Source organism: Rana temporaria, chromosome 5 (genome assembly GCF_905171775.1).
Source record: "Rana temporaria chromosome 5, aRanTem1.1, whole genome shotgun sequence".
NCBI classification, from domain to species: Eukaryota; Metazoa; Chordata; class Amphibia; order Anura; family Ranidae; genus Rana; species Rana temporaria.
In genome coordinates, this window is record NC_053493.1 from 414,980,272 (window position 1) to 415,002,768 (window position 22,497).

Consider the following 22,497-nt stretch of genomic DNA (forward strand, 5'->3'; position numbering starts at 1 on the left):
GTAAAAATCATCATTGTTTTGCTAGAAGACTGCTTAAACCCCCAAACATTATATATTGCAAATGTTTTGAGAAAAAAAAACGTAATACATTTTAATACACACACAATTTTAAAACACAATATATTACCCATATGGGGAAATATAAAAGATGATGATATGCTGAGTGAATAGATACCCAACATGTCACTCTTTAAAACTGCGTATGCTCTCGGAACGGCGCCAAAAAACGACAGTACCTAAAAATCTACAGTGTGCAGTACTATGAGTGAGTGGTGTCACCCCAGGACAGGAAGTGTGTTACTGGCAGGATCTCTAGGTAAAAATAGAAAAAAAAACAAATGGCTGCAAAAAGAAAACCAATGCAGTCAGCACATCTAAATATTGGCAAGCTGCAATAGTGTATATTACATTTTCTGATCATTTTGAATAATCATTCAAATCATAATCAATGATAATATCTCCTAGTCTTACCATAACCACTAACACTTAATGAACCCCTGAAAACCCCAAATCTTATTATTGTCACTATAAGAGAACAAATCACACTTCCCTGTGCTGAGATTTCTCAATGCTGTGATTGGTTGTGTTGGGAACCTTTAGATTTATGACATCTGGAATATGAATCTACTGCATTATTCTGTTGGTTAAATATCATCAGATTTATATTTCTGTCATGTCAGCAGATTTGGGCAGATTTTCTGTTATATTATTATTTCTCACGTCGCCCCTCACCCCCAGATATTGTTATAGAACCTTTTCCTACAGCTAACCCAACATGGAGGGGCTCAGTGAAGGTGGTGGTGAAGGTGTGGAGGTGTCTGATCGGGTCACACAGATCATAAAAAGATATCTGCCCGGCCTCATAATCCACATAGATCCTGACTCTGTTACTGGAGAGATTGGGAGATAAGCTGATCTCTTCATTGTCATGTATTAGATAACACTCACCTGTATACCTGCGCAAACCCCAGGACTTGTTATTATTTCCAATCCCTGACTGCCATCCTCTCCTCTCTATACTGGGATAACACATCCCGACTCTGTAATATTCTGACTCTCTGACATCCACTTCCCAGTAATTTCGCCCCGAGGAAAATCTCTGACTGCTTAATACCTGGGACCACCACTGAAATCTCTCCGGTGTTTCTGGACGATTCTGCTCTATATCTGACCAGAATACAGTTTTCATGTCATCTGATATCTGTAGATTATTATGAGCTGTGTTCACATCCATTAATATGTCTGAAGCTTCCTGTATATAGAAGAATACATTTACCTCTTTTATCATATCAGATAACCCTGTGTGTAATGTGTGTGAGATTCCAGACACATCCAGATCCCCTCCATCATGGAGGAGTCTATCATGTCTCTCTCTGTCCTCATTATCTCCCTCCTCAGTATCACACAAGTCCCCTGTGTCCGATTCCTGTAGGACAGTCAGTGGGTCAGTCATGTTACACAGCTTCTCAATGTCCTCCATCTTCCTGGACAGATCATTCTTCTTTATTTCCAGCTGATGGATCAGATCAGACAATGAGATCCGCTCTTCCTGGCTGGAGATGTTCCTCCGCACTCTCTTCTCCAGGTCCTCCAGATGTCTCCTGAGCTCTATGAACAGGGCAGTGACTCTCTCTGATTTTTCTTGTACTTTTCTCCTGCGATCCTGCAGACTCTGGACTCTTTTCTCCGTCTCCTCTCTCTCAGTCATCAGTTTCTGCAGAACATTTCTCAGTTCCTGTTTTTTATTCTCAGAGGCCTCATCCAGAGTCTCCACCTTGTGTCCACGATGTTCTCTATCCCGCCTGCAGGACACACAGATACAGGCAGAGTCCTCAGTGCAGTAATATTCAAGAAGTTCTCTATGGATGGAGCATTTTCTGTCCTCCATGGAAGTGGTGGGATCAGTTAGGACATGTTCTGGTGACTTGCTGTGGACTCTCAGGTGATTATCACACAGAGAAGCTTCACACATCAGACAGGATTTGACAGCAGGTACGGGAGAGTGATAGCAATAAGTACAGAAGATTCCAGTCTTCCCTTCTTCCAGCTGAGTAGATCGGAAAGTCTCCACTATGTTACGTAGTGTTATGTTCCTCTGCAGTACAGGCCGATCCCGGAACTCTTCTCTGCACTCAGGACAGGAATAACCTCCAGACCCCCCCTGTGTATCCAACACACGATCAATACAGACCCGGCAGAAGTTGTGACCACATCTCAGGTTTACAGGATCTGTATATGTGGTCAGACAGATGGAACAGTCCAGCTCCTGTCTCAGATCAGCAGACGCCATCGCTGACAGCAGAAGAGAGAAATGAAAGTAAAAAGTCTCCGACAAGGAAAATCTAAAGGGCGTCTCACATTCCTCGGCACAGGGAGGGGCTGAGCTGGTCTTGCAGCTTTTATCTTGAGGAAGTTTGTGGAGAAATAAATGTTTATATTGAAGGTATATGTCCTACATGTTGATACACATTGTACTGATTTGGAGCTTTAAATGACTTCTGCAGACAAGGCACAAAACTAAGTTATATAATGCAGTGTGAATAGATATTTGCAGGTTTCGACCTCATGTACACTGCAGCTGGTAAACGGATCGTTAGGAGCATTTGGGCTTTTTTTTAGCAGCTCTTGAACTTTTCTCAATGTTATCTCATGGGTACATGTACACGTTTATAGCAGTTTGGAAGCAGTTGAGTTTAGAAGAATTTTCCGACAGCCCAACCTGCACAAACCTATTTCAGGGAGGTGACAAACTCATTTTAGGGAGGTGGCGCTCCACAAGCCCCCCACCACCAATTTAATACAACTAGAGGGGTGCTGCTGGTGGGTACTGCTGGCTGGTACTGCTGGTGGGTACTGCTGGCTGGTACTTCCGGTGGATACTGCTGGCTGGTACAGCCGGTGAGTACTGCAGATGGGTACTGCTGGCTGGTACTACTGGTGGGTACTGCTGGCTAGCTGGTACAACTGGTGGGTACTGCTGGCTGGTACTACTGATGGGTACTGCTGGCTGGTACTGCCGATGGGTACTGGTGGGTACTGCTGGCTGGTACTGCTGGTGGGTCCTGCTGGCTGGTACTGCTGGTGCTTACTGCTGGCTGGTACTTCCGATGGGTACTGCTGGCTGATAATGCCGGTGGGTACTGCTGGTATTACTGGTGGGTACTGCTGTCTGGTACTGCCGGTGGTCCTCTGCCCAGCCATCTCTGAGCATCAGTGTGAAAGGAGCATGCGTCTGCAGTAGAGAGCAGAGCCGATGCTTCCTGTACAATGCCAACTGTCACGGGCAGAGTACATTTGGTATCACTCCGCCTGTGACAGAAGGTGGCGCTATACAGGAAGCATTGGCTCTGCTTCCACTAGCGCCGGCTCTGTTCTTCACACTGATGCTCAGGATGGCGGGTCGGGAACCAAAGATCTGGGCTTGCCAACCCTCCATCCAAGAGCAGGAGGTGGCGGAACACATCAGAGGGCGCCAGGAACCGCTGCATTACAGGCACTTCGGCGGCACCTGGGTGCACTGTGCAGTGGATTGGCCCAGCCGCCGGGATATTGCGCTGGACTTGCGGGCGTCAGGGAGCCACAGATGAAATGTGGGAGGCTCCTGCACCTCACGGGAGACTTTTGATGTCTGCATTTTTCTGAAAGCAAAAAATCGTGTTCAGGACGATAGTTTAGTGGCATTTGAAATGCCAAATGCTTGCAACAGCGTGTAAACGTGTCTAAACGTGGTAATTTGTATTTTATAAGCGTTTGAGAGAGAGAGAGAGAGAGAGAGAGATTGCTCATGCATTGTGGGCATTTGGGAAGGTCTCCTGAGGTTATCTGTACAAAAACACTTCTAAACACAAACGCTCCTAAACCCGCATATACGCGACATGTAAAAGAGGCAAAATTATATTTTTAAACATCGGTTAGTAGCTGTCAAATTCCAGCATCCAGAAGAGGTTATCAAACGTCCTGTGTACAAGAAGCCTTTTGCTTTCTGTATTTCGTGTTTAGGAGAAAAAAATTTCCAACGGTAAAAGAAACCCGTCCCGAGAGATTTCTGGATGATGTTATTGGTGACCTTCTGTAGAAATGACTTATTTTATAAAGATGAAGCTGGCTTGCAGCAAAATGAAATCAGAGACCAATGAGAACTTTCAACATTCTTGTTCTAAAAAGCACGCTTTACCCCAATCTGTCCGCTTATCTTCTACTCTATTAGCTTTTAGACCAGCCTTTCTCAACCTTTTTACTGCTGGGGAACCCTAAAAATTATTTCCAGGTCTCGGGGAACCCCTGATAAAACCCATTCATTGGGGGTCAGTGGGAACAATGCCCCTTACTTTGGTGGTCAGTGAGAAGAATGCCCTTTTTTATAGTAGTGGTAATGCCCCCCCCCCCCCCCTACAGAGAACTATGAAGATCATTGGTGTAATACCACTGGCTCCTCCAAGTGGAATTGGCTCAGAACTATGTAGGCACCATCAAACAGGAGGTAAATCAGCCACAGCTCAAGGAACCCCTAGCCACCTCTGGAGGAACCCTGGTTGAGAATGGCTGTTTTAGACAATCCCTGAAAACCCTTCTCTTCAGAGAAGCCTGTCCTACCCACACCTAACCCATCTTGTCCATCTGATCATCCCCCACAGATAGACATGTGCACAGCAAAAATTTTCGTTTATTTCTGTTTCGTTTCTGTTCGTTTATCGTGATTCGTAACGAGTCATAATTTCGTAAGACGTTAGTTATCGTATTCATACTCTTTAGTATTTTCGTAACATTTTTTTTTTCGTTTCCGTTTTTTTCTGTTAGTTTATTTTTCGTTGAATCGAGATTCGTATTTTCGTTATATTTTGTATTCTGCCGCGTTCGTATTTTTAAAATGATTTTATTCGTTCCTTCGTTTTTACGTTAGTTTAATTTTCGGTGTTTTGCTATTCGTATTTACATTATATTTTCCATCATGCCGCATTCGTATTTTCGTAAGAAATATATTTTCGTTGCTTTATGATCATTCGTATTTTCGTGTCTAATTTGCTTTGATTGTAAAAACGTACTTTTGTAGATTTTATTGCATTCGTAATTCTGTTAGAATACATTTTACGTTTATTCGACACACTACTCGTCGTAATTTTGTAATTCGTACTTTACTGTGATTGACTTGACTGTCTTAGTTAGCACACACACCCTGTCTAGAATGAAGTCTGACGTAGAAGAAAACTAAAATATGTCAGATATTACAAATACAAATCTAGAAATGAGATGCACTGCAGTCTAACACAGAAAAAGACACAAGGAGCCAGGAGGTAATGAGAAAGAAGCTGATTGGGGGAAGGAACAAACCTCTTCAGAGGAAAGGGACAGCGCTCAGTGGCTATTGGTCAATGTCCAGAAATATTTCAGTACTAACGAAAGCTAAATTTACATTATTTTGTATTTTCGTTGTTTTCATTTCCGTTTTCCGAAGATTCGTAATTTATTTTTCGTTAGTTTTGATTTTCGATTTTTATTCTTTGTTCGGCATTTCGGTTGTTTTCTTTTCGGTCTTCGAATATTAGTAAGTTTGCATTTTCGTTCATTTTGTTTTTCGTAATTATTATTTTTTTTGGGTTCGGTATTTTCGTTGTTTCTATGTTTTCGTTTCTTTCATCTTTCGTATCTTCATTGTTTTTCATATTCGTTATTTTGAAAATATCGTTATTCGTTATTAATTGCGCTAAACGCTTTCGTATGCTAACGAATCAACTAAAATAATGAAAATTGACGGAAAACGTATTCGTAACTTAAAAAATTGCACATGCCTACCCACAGATACTACCCTTTGTTCCACTTGACCCTCCTTCTAGATTGTAAGCTCTAACGAGCAGGGCCCTCTGTTTCCTCCTGTATTGTATTATAATTGTACTGTCTTCCCCGATGTTGTAAAGTGCTGCGCAAACTGTTGGCGCTTTATAAATCCTGTATAATAATAAAATGGACTTGACCCCGAAAGTGGCATGTCAACTGGACAAATATTTTTTTTTACCGGTAGAGGTCCTCAATGGAAGCTTTCATATTTATGTAGCGCTACCCCCGAAGGAGCCGCTGGTTGATTAGGGATCAGCGTATTAAGTTACCAAATTCTTCTGTCTAGTGGTGATGCTTGTGAGTGTGGATAAAAGAACAAGTGTCCAGCAGGTAGCGTGAGTTTGTAATGCTTTATTCCAGGGCCAACAAGGCCAACATCAACATGGCACACTGTAGAGCAAAAGTTTGATGAGTAGGAAGGACTTGTAGCATCAGGCCTTGGATATCAAAAACATAGAGAGCAAGCCTGCTCTCGGCTCAGATAATTCAAACGTCGCCACCCTCGCCAGGGTGGGTAAGTGCCCTTTGGACAGGCAATTAACTTGGACCTGGCAGCCAAAGGGGCACTCAAAATAATCAGATTACTGGGAGGAAACAATGCCTCTGCCACAGGCGTAGTACATTTTCTTGGTATAATTGAAGTGTAAGGATAGCGAATCCTCCCAGTAAGTTTTGTTCTAAAGGATCACCTACTGACAGCAAAAAGAAAAATACCTGTCATGTAGCGCGGTGATCGGATCCCCGGTGGTTCGTCCAGGCCTCACAGACAACCTCTGCACTTAGGTTCTCCCGAGCCAATCCCCCACCGTTCAGCCTCCAGCTTAGGATCTGGAACCCAGCAAGTCGCTGGGGTCCCTTTCTTCATCAACAGAAGGCTCCGCGAGGTGCACAGCCTCAACCCGGCCGGCCATGAGGATGGGGCCCACGGATGCGCGCACCCCAAAGGTGGATGCCGCACCTGGAACTCGGGCCCCACAGACTCTACACGAAAAAAGTCCGGTGCTCCAGATATACCCCCCGCCAGCATGCCCAAAGAGGGAAACTCCTCTGATTGGCTGCCGGGGAAGGATGGTTCCGTCAGAACCCCTATAGTGCCAACTGTCGCCCAGGGGTGGAAGCGCACCCCTGGACACACAGACTGACCCAAGAGGCAGTTCTCAACTAGCACCAGCACAAACTAACAATTAGTGAATGGGAGCAACTGAAATCTCCCATTTCCCACTAACTTTAGCGTAACGCCCCACTAACTAAAAGGGGGGGGCGCTACATATATTTTATTAATGATTTCCTTTAACTTTTTTACTGCCACCACCGTATGTCGTACGTCGGTGATGGCACAGGGAGGGGGGGGGGGGGTTGCATGTGCACACATTTGCGTAGTCGAGTCTGGAATTGATGATTGTTCCCACCACGACTGCAATGTCCTCTTTCGGGATAAAGGGGGTGAGTCTGCGTAGTAGGCGCAGCAGATGGTGAGATCCGCTGACTACTGACCCTATTTGTGCATCCATTGTCATGTAGGTATCGAAAAGGACTCCGAGACTTTTGACTTTGGTGCTAGGGGTGATAGTTTTACCCAGAATGGGTGGGGGAGTCCATGTTGACGCGGGGTGATTTTTCTGGTTAACATGAAACAGGAGAAGTTCTGTTTTCGAACCATTGAGTTTAAGATAACTGTTTGTCATCCAGTTATCTATTAGAGTGAGGCATTTCTCTAGTCCAACAGAATGATCCTTTTTGTTGCAGATGCGGAAATACAGTTGTGTGTCGTCTGCATAGGAGTGGTAAAGTAACTTCTGGTTCCTGATGATTTCAAAGAGAGGGCGAAGATAGATATTAAACAATACGGGCGATAAGGGAGATCCCTGAGGGACTCCGCATGACACCGTACGTTTTTCAGAAGTGAAAGACCCCAGTTTCACTATTTGTGATCGGTTTTCCAAGAAGGAGGAGAACCAGGGTAAAACACATTCAGCGACTCCGGCTACTTCAGCTAGCCTAGCCAGTAGTAGTCCGTGGTCTACAGTGTCAAAAGCCGCGCTTAGGTCCAGCAGTATCAGGAGACAAGATTCTCCTTCGTCTGCGGCCTCTAGAGCGTCATCCCATATTTTGAGCAGCGCCGTTTCTGTTCCGTGACCCGGACGGAAGCCTGATTGAAACGGATCCAGTAATTTATGGGTGTCTAAGTGCAGTTGCAGCTGTTGTACAACTACTTTCTCCATTAGCTTGGAGAAGACATTTAGAGCTGTTATGGGCCTCCAGTTGTTTGGGTCTTTGGGGTCAAGGGTAGTTTTTTTTAGAATTGGTTTTATTGTACCTTGTTTTAGCAAGGTGGGCACCATGCCCTCCTTGAATGATTGGTTAATGAGCTGCGTGATAGCTGGTGCCAGTATATCGGCACTTTCTTTCAGCAGTTTAGTGGGGATGATATCATTGGGTGCTGTGCTATTACGCAGAGTCCTGATGATGTTTTTAATGGCATTGATGGAAATGGGTTTTGGAGATTGCGGCGGATTTATGTGGGTATTAGGTTTGTGATTTGGGGGGGAGTTGGTGACGGTTCCATTTTGCTGAATACTTTCACGGATTTTTTCAATTTTATTAATGAAATAATCCGATAATTTGTTGCAAAATTCTTGTTATCCCCCCCCCCCCCCTCTTTGCCCCACTCTGTTTTGCATTTGAATGCGATAATTTGCTGGCACCAATTCTGTTAGAATGGTGTTGCAGTCGGCTGTCATCCAGCTTTCTGTGATGAAGAGGCAGTCTAGATCGTGTTGAAGGATGAAATCATAGATTTCTTGTCGGTGTTTTACTGCCGATCTTGTGTTGACCAAAGCGCAAATTATGCGCTTGGGCTGGGGTACCTGCGCGTAGTTTTTGACTGTTGATCGTTGATTGATTCTCAACAGTCGCTCATTCCTTGGAGCTTTTTTGGTGACAACTGGGAGTATAGAGGCAAATGGTTTTAGTTCCCGGATGGTTTCTGCAGAGTATTTTAGGTAACCCATGGTCGCAGAAAAAAACGCAGGGAAGTAATGTTGATTGGGGGGTCTTATATGGTGATGGGCGGAAGACTGTCCAAGTGAGCCGTCACTCGTTGAGTCTTCTCTCCCCGATTGGTCCAGAGGAAGGCGAAAAACCCCAGGCGTGCTGTGCCAATCTGCAGCGATCGGGGAAAAAATTCCTTCCTGACCCCTTAACGGGCGATCGGTGCAACCCTGGATCAATTGCCTAGGGGGGTGTTTGTCCTGTTTTTTTGTGCTGTGTCTGCAGCAGCCGAGAGCTGGGAGGATCCTGCCTGGCTGCACTATCCCTGGGGAGAGCCGACTCGTTTGAGAGCGTCCTGCTCTCACTATCCCTGGGGTGAGCAGACTAAGGTGAGAGCGTCTGCTGCACCGCTGAATCTATATATCAAGAGTTCCAACTTTATTAGCTGTAGGCTTGTTCTGGATCAGTGATTGAAAAAAAATAATGAAGACTCCTGTCTTACCACCTGTTTCAAACTCCTGGTTTTTAACTCAGGCACTTTTGGTCAAAGAATGCACTTCTGGTCAGAGAGTCCACATGTGAAGCCACCATCAACTGGGAACCTTTTAATATCACAAAGCCATGTTTTATATTGTGCACCATTACGACCTTCTAACCACCAGTGTCCTAACAACCAATGACCCTCCCCTGCTACTCTCTGTCAGCGCTGAGGTTACATTAGCTGAGGGATGGAGAAAAACTGAGGGGGGGAAAGAAACATTGGAGTACTAGTCAGTTCCAGTGTGCAAAAGTGTATTGGATTTGGAAGAATAAATCACCTGTAATGTTGGGTGTCCTACGTGTGGATGTTGATGTATTATGTAATACTATTATGCCGCGTACACACAGTCAGAATTTCCGACAACAAATTCGAGTTCGATGTGAGCTTTCGGTTGGATATTCCAACTGTGTGTGAGCTCCATCGGACATTTGCTGTCGGAATTTCAACAAATTTTTGAGAGCTGGTTCTCAATTTTTCCGACGACAAAAGTTCTTGTTGAAAATTTCCGATCGCCTCTATGCAATTCCAATGACACAAAAATCCTGCGCATACTCGGAATCAATTTTCCGCATGCTCGGAATCATTGAACTTAATTTTTCTCGGCTCGTCGTAGTGTTGTACATGACCGCGTTTCTTGACGTTGGGAATTTCCGACAACATTTGTGTGACCGTGTGTATGCAAGGCAAGTTTGAGCGAACAATCCGTCAGAAAGAAATCCAGGGTTTTGTTTCCCGCAATGTCCGATCGTGTGTACGCGGCATTAGGACCATTTTTTACATTTTAGAATGGGGAGCCTCGAGACTGTCCATCATTTTAGAGGGCGCCTTGGCTGAAAAATAGGTTGAGAAATATTGTTGTATGGTGTCAAGAAGAAAAGTTGAAAACATAAATACTGCTTTTGTTTTGGTTTTTGGAGGTTTTACAGCCGGTGGATCGGGGTGAGCCCATATAATGAGGGCTGTTGGTGGAATCACCACATCACCTGTTGGAGCGGGGGATGGTGTCAATGCATCCTTTGAGGGCCCATTGGTAAGTTGTGTGCTGAATTTCATCTCCCCATGTATGGAGAATTATCTACAAACCCTTTATCAGTCATTTTGTCTTGTGGTATGTACCTAGGAGGTCACTCTCCTTTACATTCATACTGCGGGTATTTTTCTTTAGATGGGGTATTACCCCCCCTTGTGAGCCTTAAATGGCCTTGTCTGCACTGGCTGAATGTATATGTTCTTTCCATACCTGGGAGTTTAGTACTGGGAACATATTCATTGTTTTATATACTTATTGGACAACGCTTCACCCCCTTTTTGGGCCGTTCCCTGGATACTGACCGAAGGTAATTTAAGGCCCATTTCCTTTTCTTTTTCTGTATTGATAGTTATTGTTTTTTTTTGTTTGTTTTTTTTAGATTCCTCCATTTTCTTGGAAGGGACCGACCCTTATAGCGTTATTGTTGTATTTTTTTGGGAGGTATTTTCTTTGGTGCTCACCCTGCGGTCTCCATTGTTGGCTTTGATGCTCCCTCTCTGCTCTTGTTACTTAAACAGGACCTCTCTAATAATTCTGCTTACCAACGTACATGATCGGTGAGTTTCTTTTAACCACTTAAGGACCGCCTAACGCCGATATACGTCGGCAGAAGGGCACGGCTGGGAACAGGCACGTACCTGTACTTCGCCTTTAAGAGCCCAGCCGTGGGTCGCGAGCGTCTTGGTCCGAAGCTCCGTGACCGCGGGACCCGCGGACCCGATCGCCGCTGGTGTCCCGCGATCGGACACAGGAGCTGAAGAACGGGGAGAGGTGAGTGTAAACAAACCTTCCCCATTCTTCTCTGTGGCTTGTCACTGATCGTCTATTCCCTGTCATAGGGAACGACGATCAGTGACGTCACACGTCCAGCCCCGCCCCCCTACAGTAAGAATCACTCCCTAGGGCACACTTAACCCTTTAGCGCCCCTCCTTGTTAACCCCTTCACGGCCATTGTCATTTTCACGGTAACCAGTGCATTTTTATAGCACTTTTCGCGGTGAAAATGACAATGGTCCCAAAAATGTGTCAAAAGTGTCCGAAGAGTCGCCATAATGTCACAGTCACGAAAAAAAAAAAAAAAACGCTGATCGCCGCCATTATTAGTAAAAAAAAAAAATATTAATAAAAATTACATAAAACTATCCCCTATTTTGTAAATGCTATAACTTTTCCGCAAACCAATCAATAAACGCTTATTGCGATTTTTTTTACCAAAAATATGTAGAAGAATACGTATCGGCCTAAACTGAGGAAAACATTTATTTTTTTAGATATTTTTGGGGGATATTTATTATATCAAAAAGTAAAAAATATTGTTTTTTTTTTCAAAATTGTCGCTCTATTTTTGTTTATAGAGCAAAAAAAAAACCCACAGAGGTGATCAAATACCACCAAAAGAAAGCTCTATTTGTGGGAGAAAAAGGACGCCAAATTTGTTTGGGAGCCACGTCGCACGACTGCGCAATTGTCAGGTAAAGCGACGCAGTGCCGAATCGCAAAAAAGAGGCAAGGTCCTTAACCTGCATAATGGTCCGGGTCTTAAGTGGTTAATCACAAACCTCCTTCAGTGAGATTTACAAGTCATAAACCTCTTAGTATGGTGTTATATGCTCTGTCGGTTGTTTACTGCATGGTAATTAAATGTAATTTTTCTCTTATATATACATGTTAGGCCCCGTACACACGAGGAGACATGTCCGATGAAAATGGTCCGCGGACTGTTTTCATCGGACATGTCTCCTGGGAGCTTTTGGTCTGATGTGTGTACACACCATCAGACCAAAATCCCCGCGGACAGAGAATGCGGTGACGTAGAAGACACCGACGTTCTCTAACACGGAAGTGCAATGCTTCCACGCATGCGTCGAATCAATTTGACGCATGCGCGGGATTTTGGGACGCTGGTTATACGTCATAACCAGCGGACATGTCCGATTAGGTGTACTAACCATCGGACATGTCCGACGGACAAGTTTCCAGCGGACACGTTTCTTAGCTCCGCTGGAAACCTGTCCGCTAGGCCGTACACACCGCGGACCAGTTTCAGCGGACATGTTTGACCGTGTGTACACGGGGCCTTAATGTTCATTGGGATTTGTTTTTTGTATTCTTTGATGTCTTTTTTTTGTGTTTTCCTGTAGCCAACATATGCCTTACTTACAGCTCCTGAAGAAGCAAATAGCGAAACATGTCGAGCAAACAGGCATTTAAATAGCTTCATAGGTATAAACATTGTTTACTATTGTGTTATGTCACACGGTATTTGCGCAGCAATTTTTGAAACGCAATTTTTTTTAAATCAACACAATTTAATGAATTAAATGAATTAAAGAAAAAACAAACACAATATTTACTCATTTTTTTATAATGTGGAACATGATGTTTCACAGAGTAAATAGATACCTAACATCACGCTTTAAAATTGCGCACACTCATGGAATGGCGCCAAAATACAGTATTTAAAAATCTCCATAGAATTATGCTTCTTACATTTTTACAGGTTACCAGTTTAGAGTTACAGAGGAGGTCTAGTGCTAGAATTATTTGTTTGTGGCGATACCTCACATGTGCACGAGCAGACGGGGCGCTTTAACCACTTCCAGCCCAAGGACGTCATATGATGTCCTGGACTCTCAGGGGGGATATCTGAATGATGGTGCAGCTACAGGCATCATTCAGATATCCATCTGTTCAGCCAGGGATTTACGGATGGCATTTCCGCCAATTGAGCGTTCTTATAGGTGACGGGATGGGACGTCCCCCCTCCGGCCACCATCCGGTGCTTCTCCGGGCTCTCCCGTGCCATCGAGGACCCGGAGAAACGATCTGCCGGCGCCGCATGGGAGGCATAGAGATGACTGGTGACCAGATGGTCACCAGTCATCTCTATGATTGTCGGCGCCGGTGGCCAGGGCGTGATGCTATGACGTCACGCCCGGGTACCGTAATGTAAACAAAGCTGCAATCACAGCTGAAAGCATGAGATCGGTGAATTTTTTCCGATCTCATGCTTTCCAGCCTGGAGAACAGATGTGGGGGTCTTATTGACCCCGCATCTCTCCATAAAGTGGACCTGTCACAAATCATTCCTATTACAAGGGATGTTTACATTCCTTGTAATAGGAATAAAAGTGATAAAAAAAAAATGTAAAAAAATGTGTAAAAATAAAATAAATTAAGTAAAAAAAAAAAAAAATTAAATGCCCCTGTCCCCGGTAGCTCACGCTCAGAAGTGAACACACACACAAGTCCCACCCACAGATGTAAACACCGTTCTAACCACACATGTGAGGTATCCCCGCATGTGTTAGAGCGCCAGCAACAATTCTAGCACTAGACCTCCTCTGTAACTCTAAACTGGTAATCTGCAACAACAAAAAAAAGCGACGCCTATGGAGATTTTTAAGTACTGAAGTTTGGTGCCATTCCACGAGTGTGCGGAATTTTAAAGCGTGACATGTTAAGTATCCATTTATTCGGTGTAACATAATCTTTCACTTTATACAAAAAAAATTGGGCTAACTTTACTGTTTTGTTATTTTTAAATTCATGAAACCGTTTTTTCCCAAAAAAAGGCGTTTGAAAAATGATTGCGCAAATACAGTGCGAGATAAAAAGTTGCAATGACCGCCATTTTATTCCCTAGGGTGTCTTCTAAAAAAACATATATATATATATCTATATATATATCTATATATATATATATATATATATATATCTATATATATATATATATATATATATATATATATATATATATATATATATATATATATATATATATAGTGTTTGGGGGTTCTGAGTAATTTTATGGCAAAAAAATGATGATTTTTGCATGTAGGAGAGAAGTGCCAAATGTAAGTGGTTAATCTCATGCTTTCCAGGGTAGAGGAGATATCTGGGGTCTCATTGACCCCAGATGTCTCCATAAAGAGGACCTGTCATGCCTTATTCCTATAACAAGAGGTGTTTATATTTCTTGTAATAGGAGTAAAAGTGATCAAAAAAATAATAATTGAAGGGATAGTGTAAAAAAAAAATACAATAATAAAAAAAAAAAAACATTGATCTCTGCTTTCTAGATAAAAAAAAAACTGCCAATGTTCAGATTTGCCCGTGCCGGAAGTCAAGTCATGACGTCACTTCCAGCCTCCCAGGGTCATGGAGATGGCCGGGGACCATCCAGTCCATGGCCAGCTCTACAGTAATCTGGCTAGTGTGGCATTTACATTTACATTACAGGCTTCGATGGGGCTTTGGTGGGGCTTCGGTGAAGCTTCAGTGAGGCTTTGCAGGGCTTTCCATGTGACTTTGGTGAAGCTTTGGTGAGGCTTCAATGAAGTTTCAGTGGGGCATCAGTGGGGCTTCAAGCGAGCTTTGCCATAGACTTCTATGGAGGCTTTGAAGACCCTTTGAAGCACCACTGGAGCTACATGGGGTATCATTTTTGAAGTGAAGCCAAAGCAAAAGTAAGGTGTAAACAGGACTGTAAACAAACCAATTTATTTAGTGACAGGAGCTTTGACTAGCGTTAAGAGAGCTTTGACAAAGCCTGTCCGAAGCCTTGTTGAAGCGGAAGCAAGTGTAAATGAGCCCAAACTTGAAGTAAACACGCACACTTGACACACACATGGTAGCTCTGGGCAAGTGACCCACTAGGTAGAGAAGGAAGGATGAGGATCACAAACCCTTACAGATGGCAAAATTCAGCTAAGGCAGCTTTTGTGTTTTTCTCCTAATGCCTTGTACACACGATCGGAATTTCCGATGGAAAAAGTCAGACGGACTTCTTCCATCGGATATTCTGACCATGTGTATGTCCCAACGGAGAATTCCATCGGAGTTTAGATAGAGAACATGTTCTCTTTTACTCCGATGGAATTCCGTCGGAATTCCGATGTGCTTTTGGCCGGCATTACAGATTCAATTCATATCAGATCTCAATTCCAATCTGCAGATTCTACATCTAACATCTAGAATTGACTGAAGGCCTCAAGAGAGCTGGACAAGTCATATTACTTCAGTACAGACAAGTTCGTAGCTGCAATGCAATGGAGGCGGAGGACAGCATGACAGGGTGTAGGGAACTTAGGTGTAGAAAGGGTTAAAGTTAGAGGGGGTGGTTAATAGGATCCTAGAAATTAACTATTGGAGGAGGTGAGGAGAGGGGGAGGAGAGTTCAGTGAGCTAGGTGATGCTGGAGGAGGGGCAGCATCAGTCCGGGGGAAGAAGCAAGGAGAGAAGTCCTGCAGCCTGTCTGTGTATCGGGTCAGCGCTCTGGGTCATCTGTGGAAAAGGCAAGGAAGGGAAGAAAAATGTCAGAGGTAGCCGGGTTGTTAGCGCAGCTTCAAGCTGTTGCGGAGGTCCACGGCGCGGACTGGCTGCAAAGCCAGATCACCGCCACTCTGCGGGGGGTGCAGCAGGCCCCGGTCGGGTCTAGGCCTGCTTCAACGCGCGCGAGGCGGTCGATACCGCCGGAGCGCTTTAGCCCAGATAATACCCCCAGGTCACAGCGTCGGGTGCGGAGTCCCAGTAGGCCCCCGTCGGGCCCCCCCGCCAAGCAATCTCAGTCTGCCACGGCGGGGGGCGGGGGGGCGGGAAGCGCGCAGCGCGGGGGAGCCTCTCGGGTGCCCAGGCCTACCTCCCCTGTGTTGGTGCAGGCCCAGATTCACATGGCTGTCCCCGGTGGCGATGTTCCGGTCGGGGGGGCGGCCCGGCGTGGGAAGGACCCTCAGACAGGCGCCGGCCTAGCTCGGTCCGCAGGCGGCGGCCTCGCACGCGGTGGGGATGCGTTCAGGGATGCAGATGGAGCGACACCAGGCCAGTCACGTCAGTCGGGAGGTCCCGCCTCCAGGCACCGTTCGGAGTCTGGGAGGGTTGACCGGAGGGGCAGTGGTGCTCAGGCTGCAGCCGCAGTGCTGAGGGATGATCTGATTGAAGAGTTCAGCAGCGATGGAGACGAGAGCCCTCGGGGGGTGGTGGCTCCCATACCTGTCACAACGCCAGCTGTGTCCAGAGGTCGGGGAAGGAGTGAGGAGGTTCGTCAACGACCACACGGGCAGGCGGCGACCGGTTCCAGCAGCAGTGAAGAGGGGGAGCTGCCGGAGGACCCCGCGGAGGATGGACGTTATGGGAACCTGTCGGCTGGAGGACCTTCACGGCCGCGCCGAACCGGTAAGACTACATCTACTGTGGTTGCGGGGGGTAGGGGTGGGGTTAGTGCGCAGGACATTAGTGGGGGGGTGGCGGTGCTTAGTCCCTCAGGGGAGGGGGGTGTGTGGGATGCCTTACGGGAATTGTTACGTAGGCTAGATGGGGGTGCTCCTCAGGTTGCGAGCCCGCTGGGTCCTTGGGTCCCCCCGGTGCCAGTACCCCCCCTCCCGGTTCCTGCCCCCGCCGTTCAGGCGCTGACAGCGGTAGTTGTCCCTCCCCCGGTGCCGGCGAATCCAGGGACAGGCGTGGCAGGGACACAGACGGACAAGGACGGCGTGGGAACGGCGGCGGAACGCAAGGACAAAGACAAGGACAAGGACGGGGACAAGGTGCGGCTGGATGACGCGGCTAGGGGGGAAATTTACATTTGCTTTGAAGGGCCGTTGGGTGCCCATCTTAAGCCAGAGGTGAGGGAGAAAATTCAGAAGGACGAGTTTGTGGAAATATTTTCCCTGCTCCCGTTGGAAAAATTTCACCTCGACCGGGTGAAGCCGGACGAGAGCAAAAAGGATGAGGAAGAAAAACGTCGGTATAGGCTCATTCCGCGGACGTTTACGAATTGGCTACAGGCGTTTGCGATTATGGCTAGCGTGATCGGGGAAAAGGCCCCCGAGAAATGCACGGCCCTATTCTGTTACCTTGATGCCATTCACGAAGCGCATAGGGTGTACGGGGGTCTGGCGTGGTTGAGGTATGACGAACAGTTTCGTCAGCGCAGGGCGGTGCGTCCCTCCATCCGCTGGGACCATAAGGACATTAGCCTGTGGATGAGGTTGATGACCTCGACCAGGGCGGCGGGCCAGTCCTTTCCTGGGGGGGCCGGCGGCGCTTCCTCCGCGGGATCGCCGGCCCTCAAAAAGAAAGGGGTGTGCTGGCAGTTCAACGACGGAACCTGTCGTTTTGGAGGATCATGCCGCTTCAAGCACGAGTGCTCAGGGTGTGGTGGGTCGCACGCGTTCAATAGGTGTTTCAAACAGGGGAAGCGGGCCGGAGATGGCGCTGGAAAAGGGAATGACGCCGGTGAGACTGGAAAGGATGCTGCCTTTTCTAAGTAAGTATCCGGACAGGGCGGCGGCGCGTTTGCTAGAGCAGGGGTTCGGGGAGGGTTTCGTGATTCCGAGTTCGTTGGCGGAGGTCCCTCCGGTGGCGGACAATTTGCGGTCAGCTCTGCGACATCCGGGGGTGGTGTCGGCTAAGCTGGCCAAGGAGGTGGCGCTCGGCCGGATGGCCGGCCCGTTTCGGGAACCACCTGTGGGGGGTTTGGTGGTGTCCCCGTTGGGCGTAGTTCCGAAGAAGGAAGTGGGTCAATTTCGGATGATACATCATCTGTCGCACCCAAAAGGGGGGTCGGTCAACGATGGTATTGATCCGCAGAGTTGTGCGGTTACCTATACATCATTTGATGCGGCGGTGTCTTGGGTTAGAAAGTACGGGAAAGGGGCTTTGATGGCAAAGACGGATGTGGAATCCGCCTTCAGGCTGTTACCGGTGCACCCCACTAGTTTGCGTTTGCTGGGGTGCCACTGGCAGGGGGAGTATTTTGTTGATCGTTGCCTGCCGATGGGTTGTTCCATATCGTGCGCTTTGTTTGAGACGTTTAGCTCGTTCTTTGAATGGGCGGTCAGGGAAGTGGCGGGGGTGAATTCTGTCATCCACTATTTGGATGACTTCCTGTGCATAGGACCCCCGGACTCCCGCTGTTGCGGGGTTCTGTTGGGTACGGTACAGTATTTGGCGGAACGTTTTGGGATCCCCTTGGCCCCCGACAAAACGGAGGGCCCTGCGTCTGAGCTGGTGTTCTTGGGGATCACCATTGACTCGGTGGCGATGGAATGTAGGCTACCAGAGGATAAGGTGTTGGCTTTGAGGAGGGAGGTCAGTGAGGCCCGGGTGAAGCGGAAGATTCGATTGAAGGAGCTCCAATCCTTGTTGGGGAAGTTAAATTTCGCGTGTCGGATTATTCCCATGGGACGCATTTTCAGCCGAAGGCTTTCAGGGGCCACGGCAGGGGTCCGGGTGCCAAACCATTTTGTGCGCCTGACCAATGAACTGAGAGACGATCTGAGGGTTTGGGGAACATTCCTGGACTCTTTCAATGGTCGTTCGATGTGGCAGACGGGGCCGGTCAGCAACGCCGACCTGGCTCTATTTACCGATGCGGCGGGGTCAGTGGGCTATGGGGCCTATTTCAACGGACGGTGGAGCGCGGAGCCCTGGCCGGAGTCTTGGAGGGCAGCAGGGTTCCTCCGGAACCTGGTGCTGCTGGAGTTGTTCCCCATCGTGGTGGCGATGGAATTGTGGGGGGAGTTCTTCAGGAATAAAAAGGTGCGCTTCAATTGCGACAACATGGGGGTGGTGTGGGCGATCAACAGCATATCGGCATCCTCGCCCCCGGTGATTAGGTTACTGCGGTACTTGGTACTTAAGTGTCTCAAAGTGAATGCCTTGATATATGCGGTGCACATTCCTGGGGTGGATAACAGATTGGCGGATGCTTTATCTCGTTTCCAGTGGGCGGAATTCCGGATCCTGGCGCCAGGGGCAGAGGGGCAGGGGGAACCCTGTCCTCAGAAGTTGTGGGACATTGCACTGGAGTCGCCGCAGGATTGATTCGGCAGTCGATCAGCGAGGGAACGTGGCGAGCTTACTCTAAGGTGTGGCAGGAATGGTCCGCACTGAGGGAGGAGGTAGGAGGGTCGGAAGATCCAGAAGACCTGCAGTCGTTGGTCTTATACTTTGTGTGCTGCAATTACGAGAGGGGAACCTCGGGTGGCGCCATTAGCAAAAAGATGGCGGCATTGGCTTTTTTATTTCAGATGGCGGGCCTCAGGGATTTTACAAAATCCTTTGTGGTGCGCAGGGTGTTAAAGGGATACAGGAAGGGCAGTACTACACGGGATTCCAGGCGTCCGGTGTCGTTCGCGGTCCTGGGTACGGTATTGGGGAATTTGGAAAAGGTTTGCGCATCGCTTTATGAGCAGATACTTTTTCGGGCTGTTTTCGTTCTGGCCTTTTTTGGGGCATTCAGGGTGGGGGAATTAGTTTCCCCCTCCAAGGTGGTGGGGGGAGGACTACGAATGCAGGACGTTAGGTGCCTGGAGGAATCGGTGGTGATTTGGCTTAGCCGTTCGAAGACGGATCAACTAGGTAGGGGCGTAAAAATAGAGTTGTTCCGGGGGAATTGTCCACTAACATGCCCGGTTGAGGTGGTAAGGCGGTTTTTGGGCGTTCGCCCAAAAGGGGGGGAGGCTCTGTTCATCCATCAAAAAGGGGAATGTTTGTCTCGGTTCCAGTTTACGGCGGTGTTCCGGAAATGTCTGAAGGAGGGGGGTCTAGTCCCGGGAGAATATTCGGCGCATTCGTTTCGAATAGGGGCAGCAACGGAAGCGGCAAGGGGAGGCCTGCCTGCAGATTCTGTAAAGCGGATTGGCAGATGGGAGTCTAATAGATATAAACTGTATGTACGGCCTCATTTGTTGTAAACAATGAGGTATCGGTGGTTGACAATGCTGATGTTAATGTTTTCGGGGGGTTGTTTTTGGTCCTGCTGGGTATTGTTTTTCTCTTTTATGTCTTTACAGATCCCCAAGGTTGTCTGATTTGGATCCTAGGACATTCATTTGTGTTTTGGGGGGCAAGAAGGGCGGATGTCAAGCCTGGGGGGAGACAGCTGGGGGTGCCCAGGGAGGAAGGAAGGGTACGATGGATAGGGATTAGGGGTCTCATGTGGCAGAAGGTGTTACCCGAAGTTCACAGGGGGGCTAGCTTAGACAGGGCCCCGGACATTTTGGTGATACATGCGGGGGGGAATGATTTGAGCGTCCGGCCGATGCGCCAGGTGATCAAAGACATACAATGGGATATACGCCGACTGCGGGCCTCTTTCCCTGACCTGATCATTGTTTGGTCAGATATTGTGGCTCGCATGGCCTGGAGGGAGGCCAGGTCATTGGAGCGTTTGGATAAGGCCCGGATAAAGGTGAACAGAGAAGTGGGCAGGTTTGTGGTGCAGCAAGGTGGGATAGCGGTTCGCCATTCAGATTTAGAAGTTGAGACTTGGAGGTACCTGAGGGGGGACGGGGTTCATCTCAACCCGATCGGGATCGATCTTTGGGCTCTGGGATTGGAGGAGGGCGTTAGGAGGGCTTTCCTGGTGTGGCGGCGGGCCCAAGTGTGAGGTGGTCCCACTTGTGCCGCGGTGGCGGTGGGTTCCCCTGCCGTTTGGTAGAAATAGACGGTGGTTAGGTAAAAACGGTGGGGGGGCATAGTTACAGGGATGGTGTCTGCCTTGGTGGTCTGGTGTCAGTCTGGACCACCAGGGGAGAAGTGGGTGGGTCTGTGGTCAGCTAGGTCTTCGAGTCGGTAGTCGCGACTGGGGACATGTCGTTAGCTAAGAGGGTACCACAGGCCCAAAAGAGTGATCAGGGGTTGTCAGGGGGACTGACAACCAAGGTATGGTTAAAAGGTTTAACAATTGAGGAATAGGTTAAATATTTAAAGTTGGGTGATATATATATGTATATGATGGTGTATATATATATATATATACAGTTTTTGTATTTGTTAATAAAGGCCTACCAGGCCATTTTAAATCCAGCAGGTGTCAGTGTGATTATTGGGAAAGGTTTAATGTTAAGGGGTATATGCTTGTATTGGTTGGTGCGGTAAGTTATCCGGCTGCCCTAGTCAAGACAAGTTCGTAGCTGCAATGCAATGGAGGCGGAGGACAGCATGACAGGGTGTAGGGAACTTAGGTGTAGAAAGGGTTAAAGTTAGAGGGGGTGGTTAATAGGATCCTAGAAATTAACTATTGGAGGAGGTGAGGAGAGGGGGAGGAGAGTTCAGTGAGCTAGGTGATGCTGGAGGAGGGGCAGCATCAGTCCGGGGGAAGAAGCAAGGAGAGAAGTCCCACCCTCCCGCCCTAATTATAGGAGTTAGGTGGTTTTGACAGTACAGGATGGCGGTGGGTTCCCCTGCCGTTTGGTAGAAATAGACGGTGGTTAGGTAAAAACGGTGGGGGGGCATAGTTACAGGGATGGTGTCTGCCTTGGTGGTCTGGTGTCAGTCTGGACCACCAGGGGAGAAGTGGGTGGGTCTGTGGTCAGCTAGGTCTTCGAGTCGGTAGTCGCGACTGGGGACATGTCGTTAGCTAAGAGGGTACCACAGGCCCAAAAGAGTGATCAGGGGTTGTCAGGGGGACTGACAACCAAGGTATGGTTAAAAGGTTTAACAATTGAGGAATAGGTTAAATATTTAAAGTTGGGTGATATATATATGTATATGATGGTGTATATATATATATATATACAGTTTTTGTATTTGTTAATAAAGGCCTACCAGGCCATTTTAAATCCAGCAGGTGTCAGTGTGATTATTGGGAAAGGTTTAATGTTAAGGGGTATATGCTTGTATTGGTTGGTGCGGTAAGTTATCCGGCTGCCCTAGTCAAGTAAAAACCTTAGTATGGACTTATCTCACACATACTGTACACTCTAGTTTTGAAAGGAGTTAAAGTGGTTGTAAACCCCCCCAAAAAACCTGCAAGACAAAGGCATAATGAGCTAGTCGGCATGGCATACTAGCTCATTATGAAATACTCACCTTAGATCGAAGCCCCCACAGCAGTCCAGGCACACTGCTCTGCTCTGTGACATGTCTCCCAGAGTTGTTTCTGGGTAATGCGGGCTCCGGCGTTGTGATTGGCCGGAGCCGCAATGACGTCACTCCCGCACATGCACAGGGGAGCTGCCAGTAACGGCACATCAGCTGAAGCAGCGGCATGAACGAGCCGTTGCTTTAGTCCGCATGTGCCAATGATGCCAGCACATGCTGATACAGGGGATATCTCCTGAACTGTGCAGGTTTAGGAGATATCCGGGGTAGCTACAG

General features: G+C 47.4%; 2 protein-coding genes across 3 annotated transcripts; one reads left to right on the forward strand and one right to left on the reverse strand.

Moving 5' to 3' along the window:
- Window positions 1-213: 213 nt before the first annotated feature.
- On the reverse strand, window positions 214-2,499 carry LOC120941604 (E3 ubiquitin/ISG15 ligase TRIM25-like). Its single transcript, XM_040355133.1, has one exon. The coding sequence runs from the start codon at window positions 2,288-2,290 to the stop codon at window positions 710-712; it is 1,581 nt and encodes a 526-aa protein (XP_040211067.1). The 5' UTR covers window positions 2,291-2,499; the 3' UTR covers window positions 214-709.
- Window positions 2,500-15,989: 13,490 nt separating this feature from the next.
- Window positions 15,990-22,055, forward strand: LOC120941605. 2 transcript variants are annotated; one of them, XM_040355136.1, is made up of 3 exons: window positions 15,990-16,569; window positions 20,190-20,832; window positions 21,592-22,055. In XM_040355136.1, the coding sequence occupies exons 1-2, from the start codon at window positions 16,068-16,070 to the stop codon at window positions 20,783-20,785; spliced, it is 1,098 nt and encodes a 365-aa protein (XP_040211070.1). In that variant the 5' UTR covers window positions 15,990-16,067; the 3' UTR covers window positions 20,786-20,832; window positions 21,592-22,055. The 2 variants fall into 2 exon arrangements, with proteins under 2 accessions (XP_040211070.1, XP_040211068.1); XM_040355134.1 differs by having other exon boundaries at window positions 20,190-22,055.
- The last annotated feature ends 442 nt before the right edge of the window (window positions 22,056-22,497 follow it).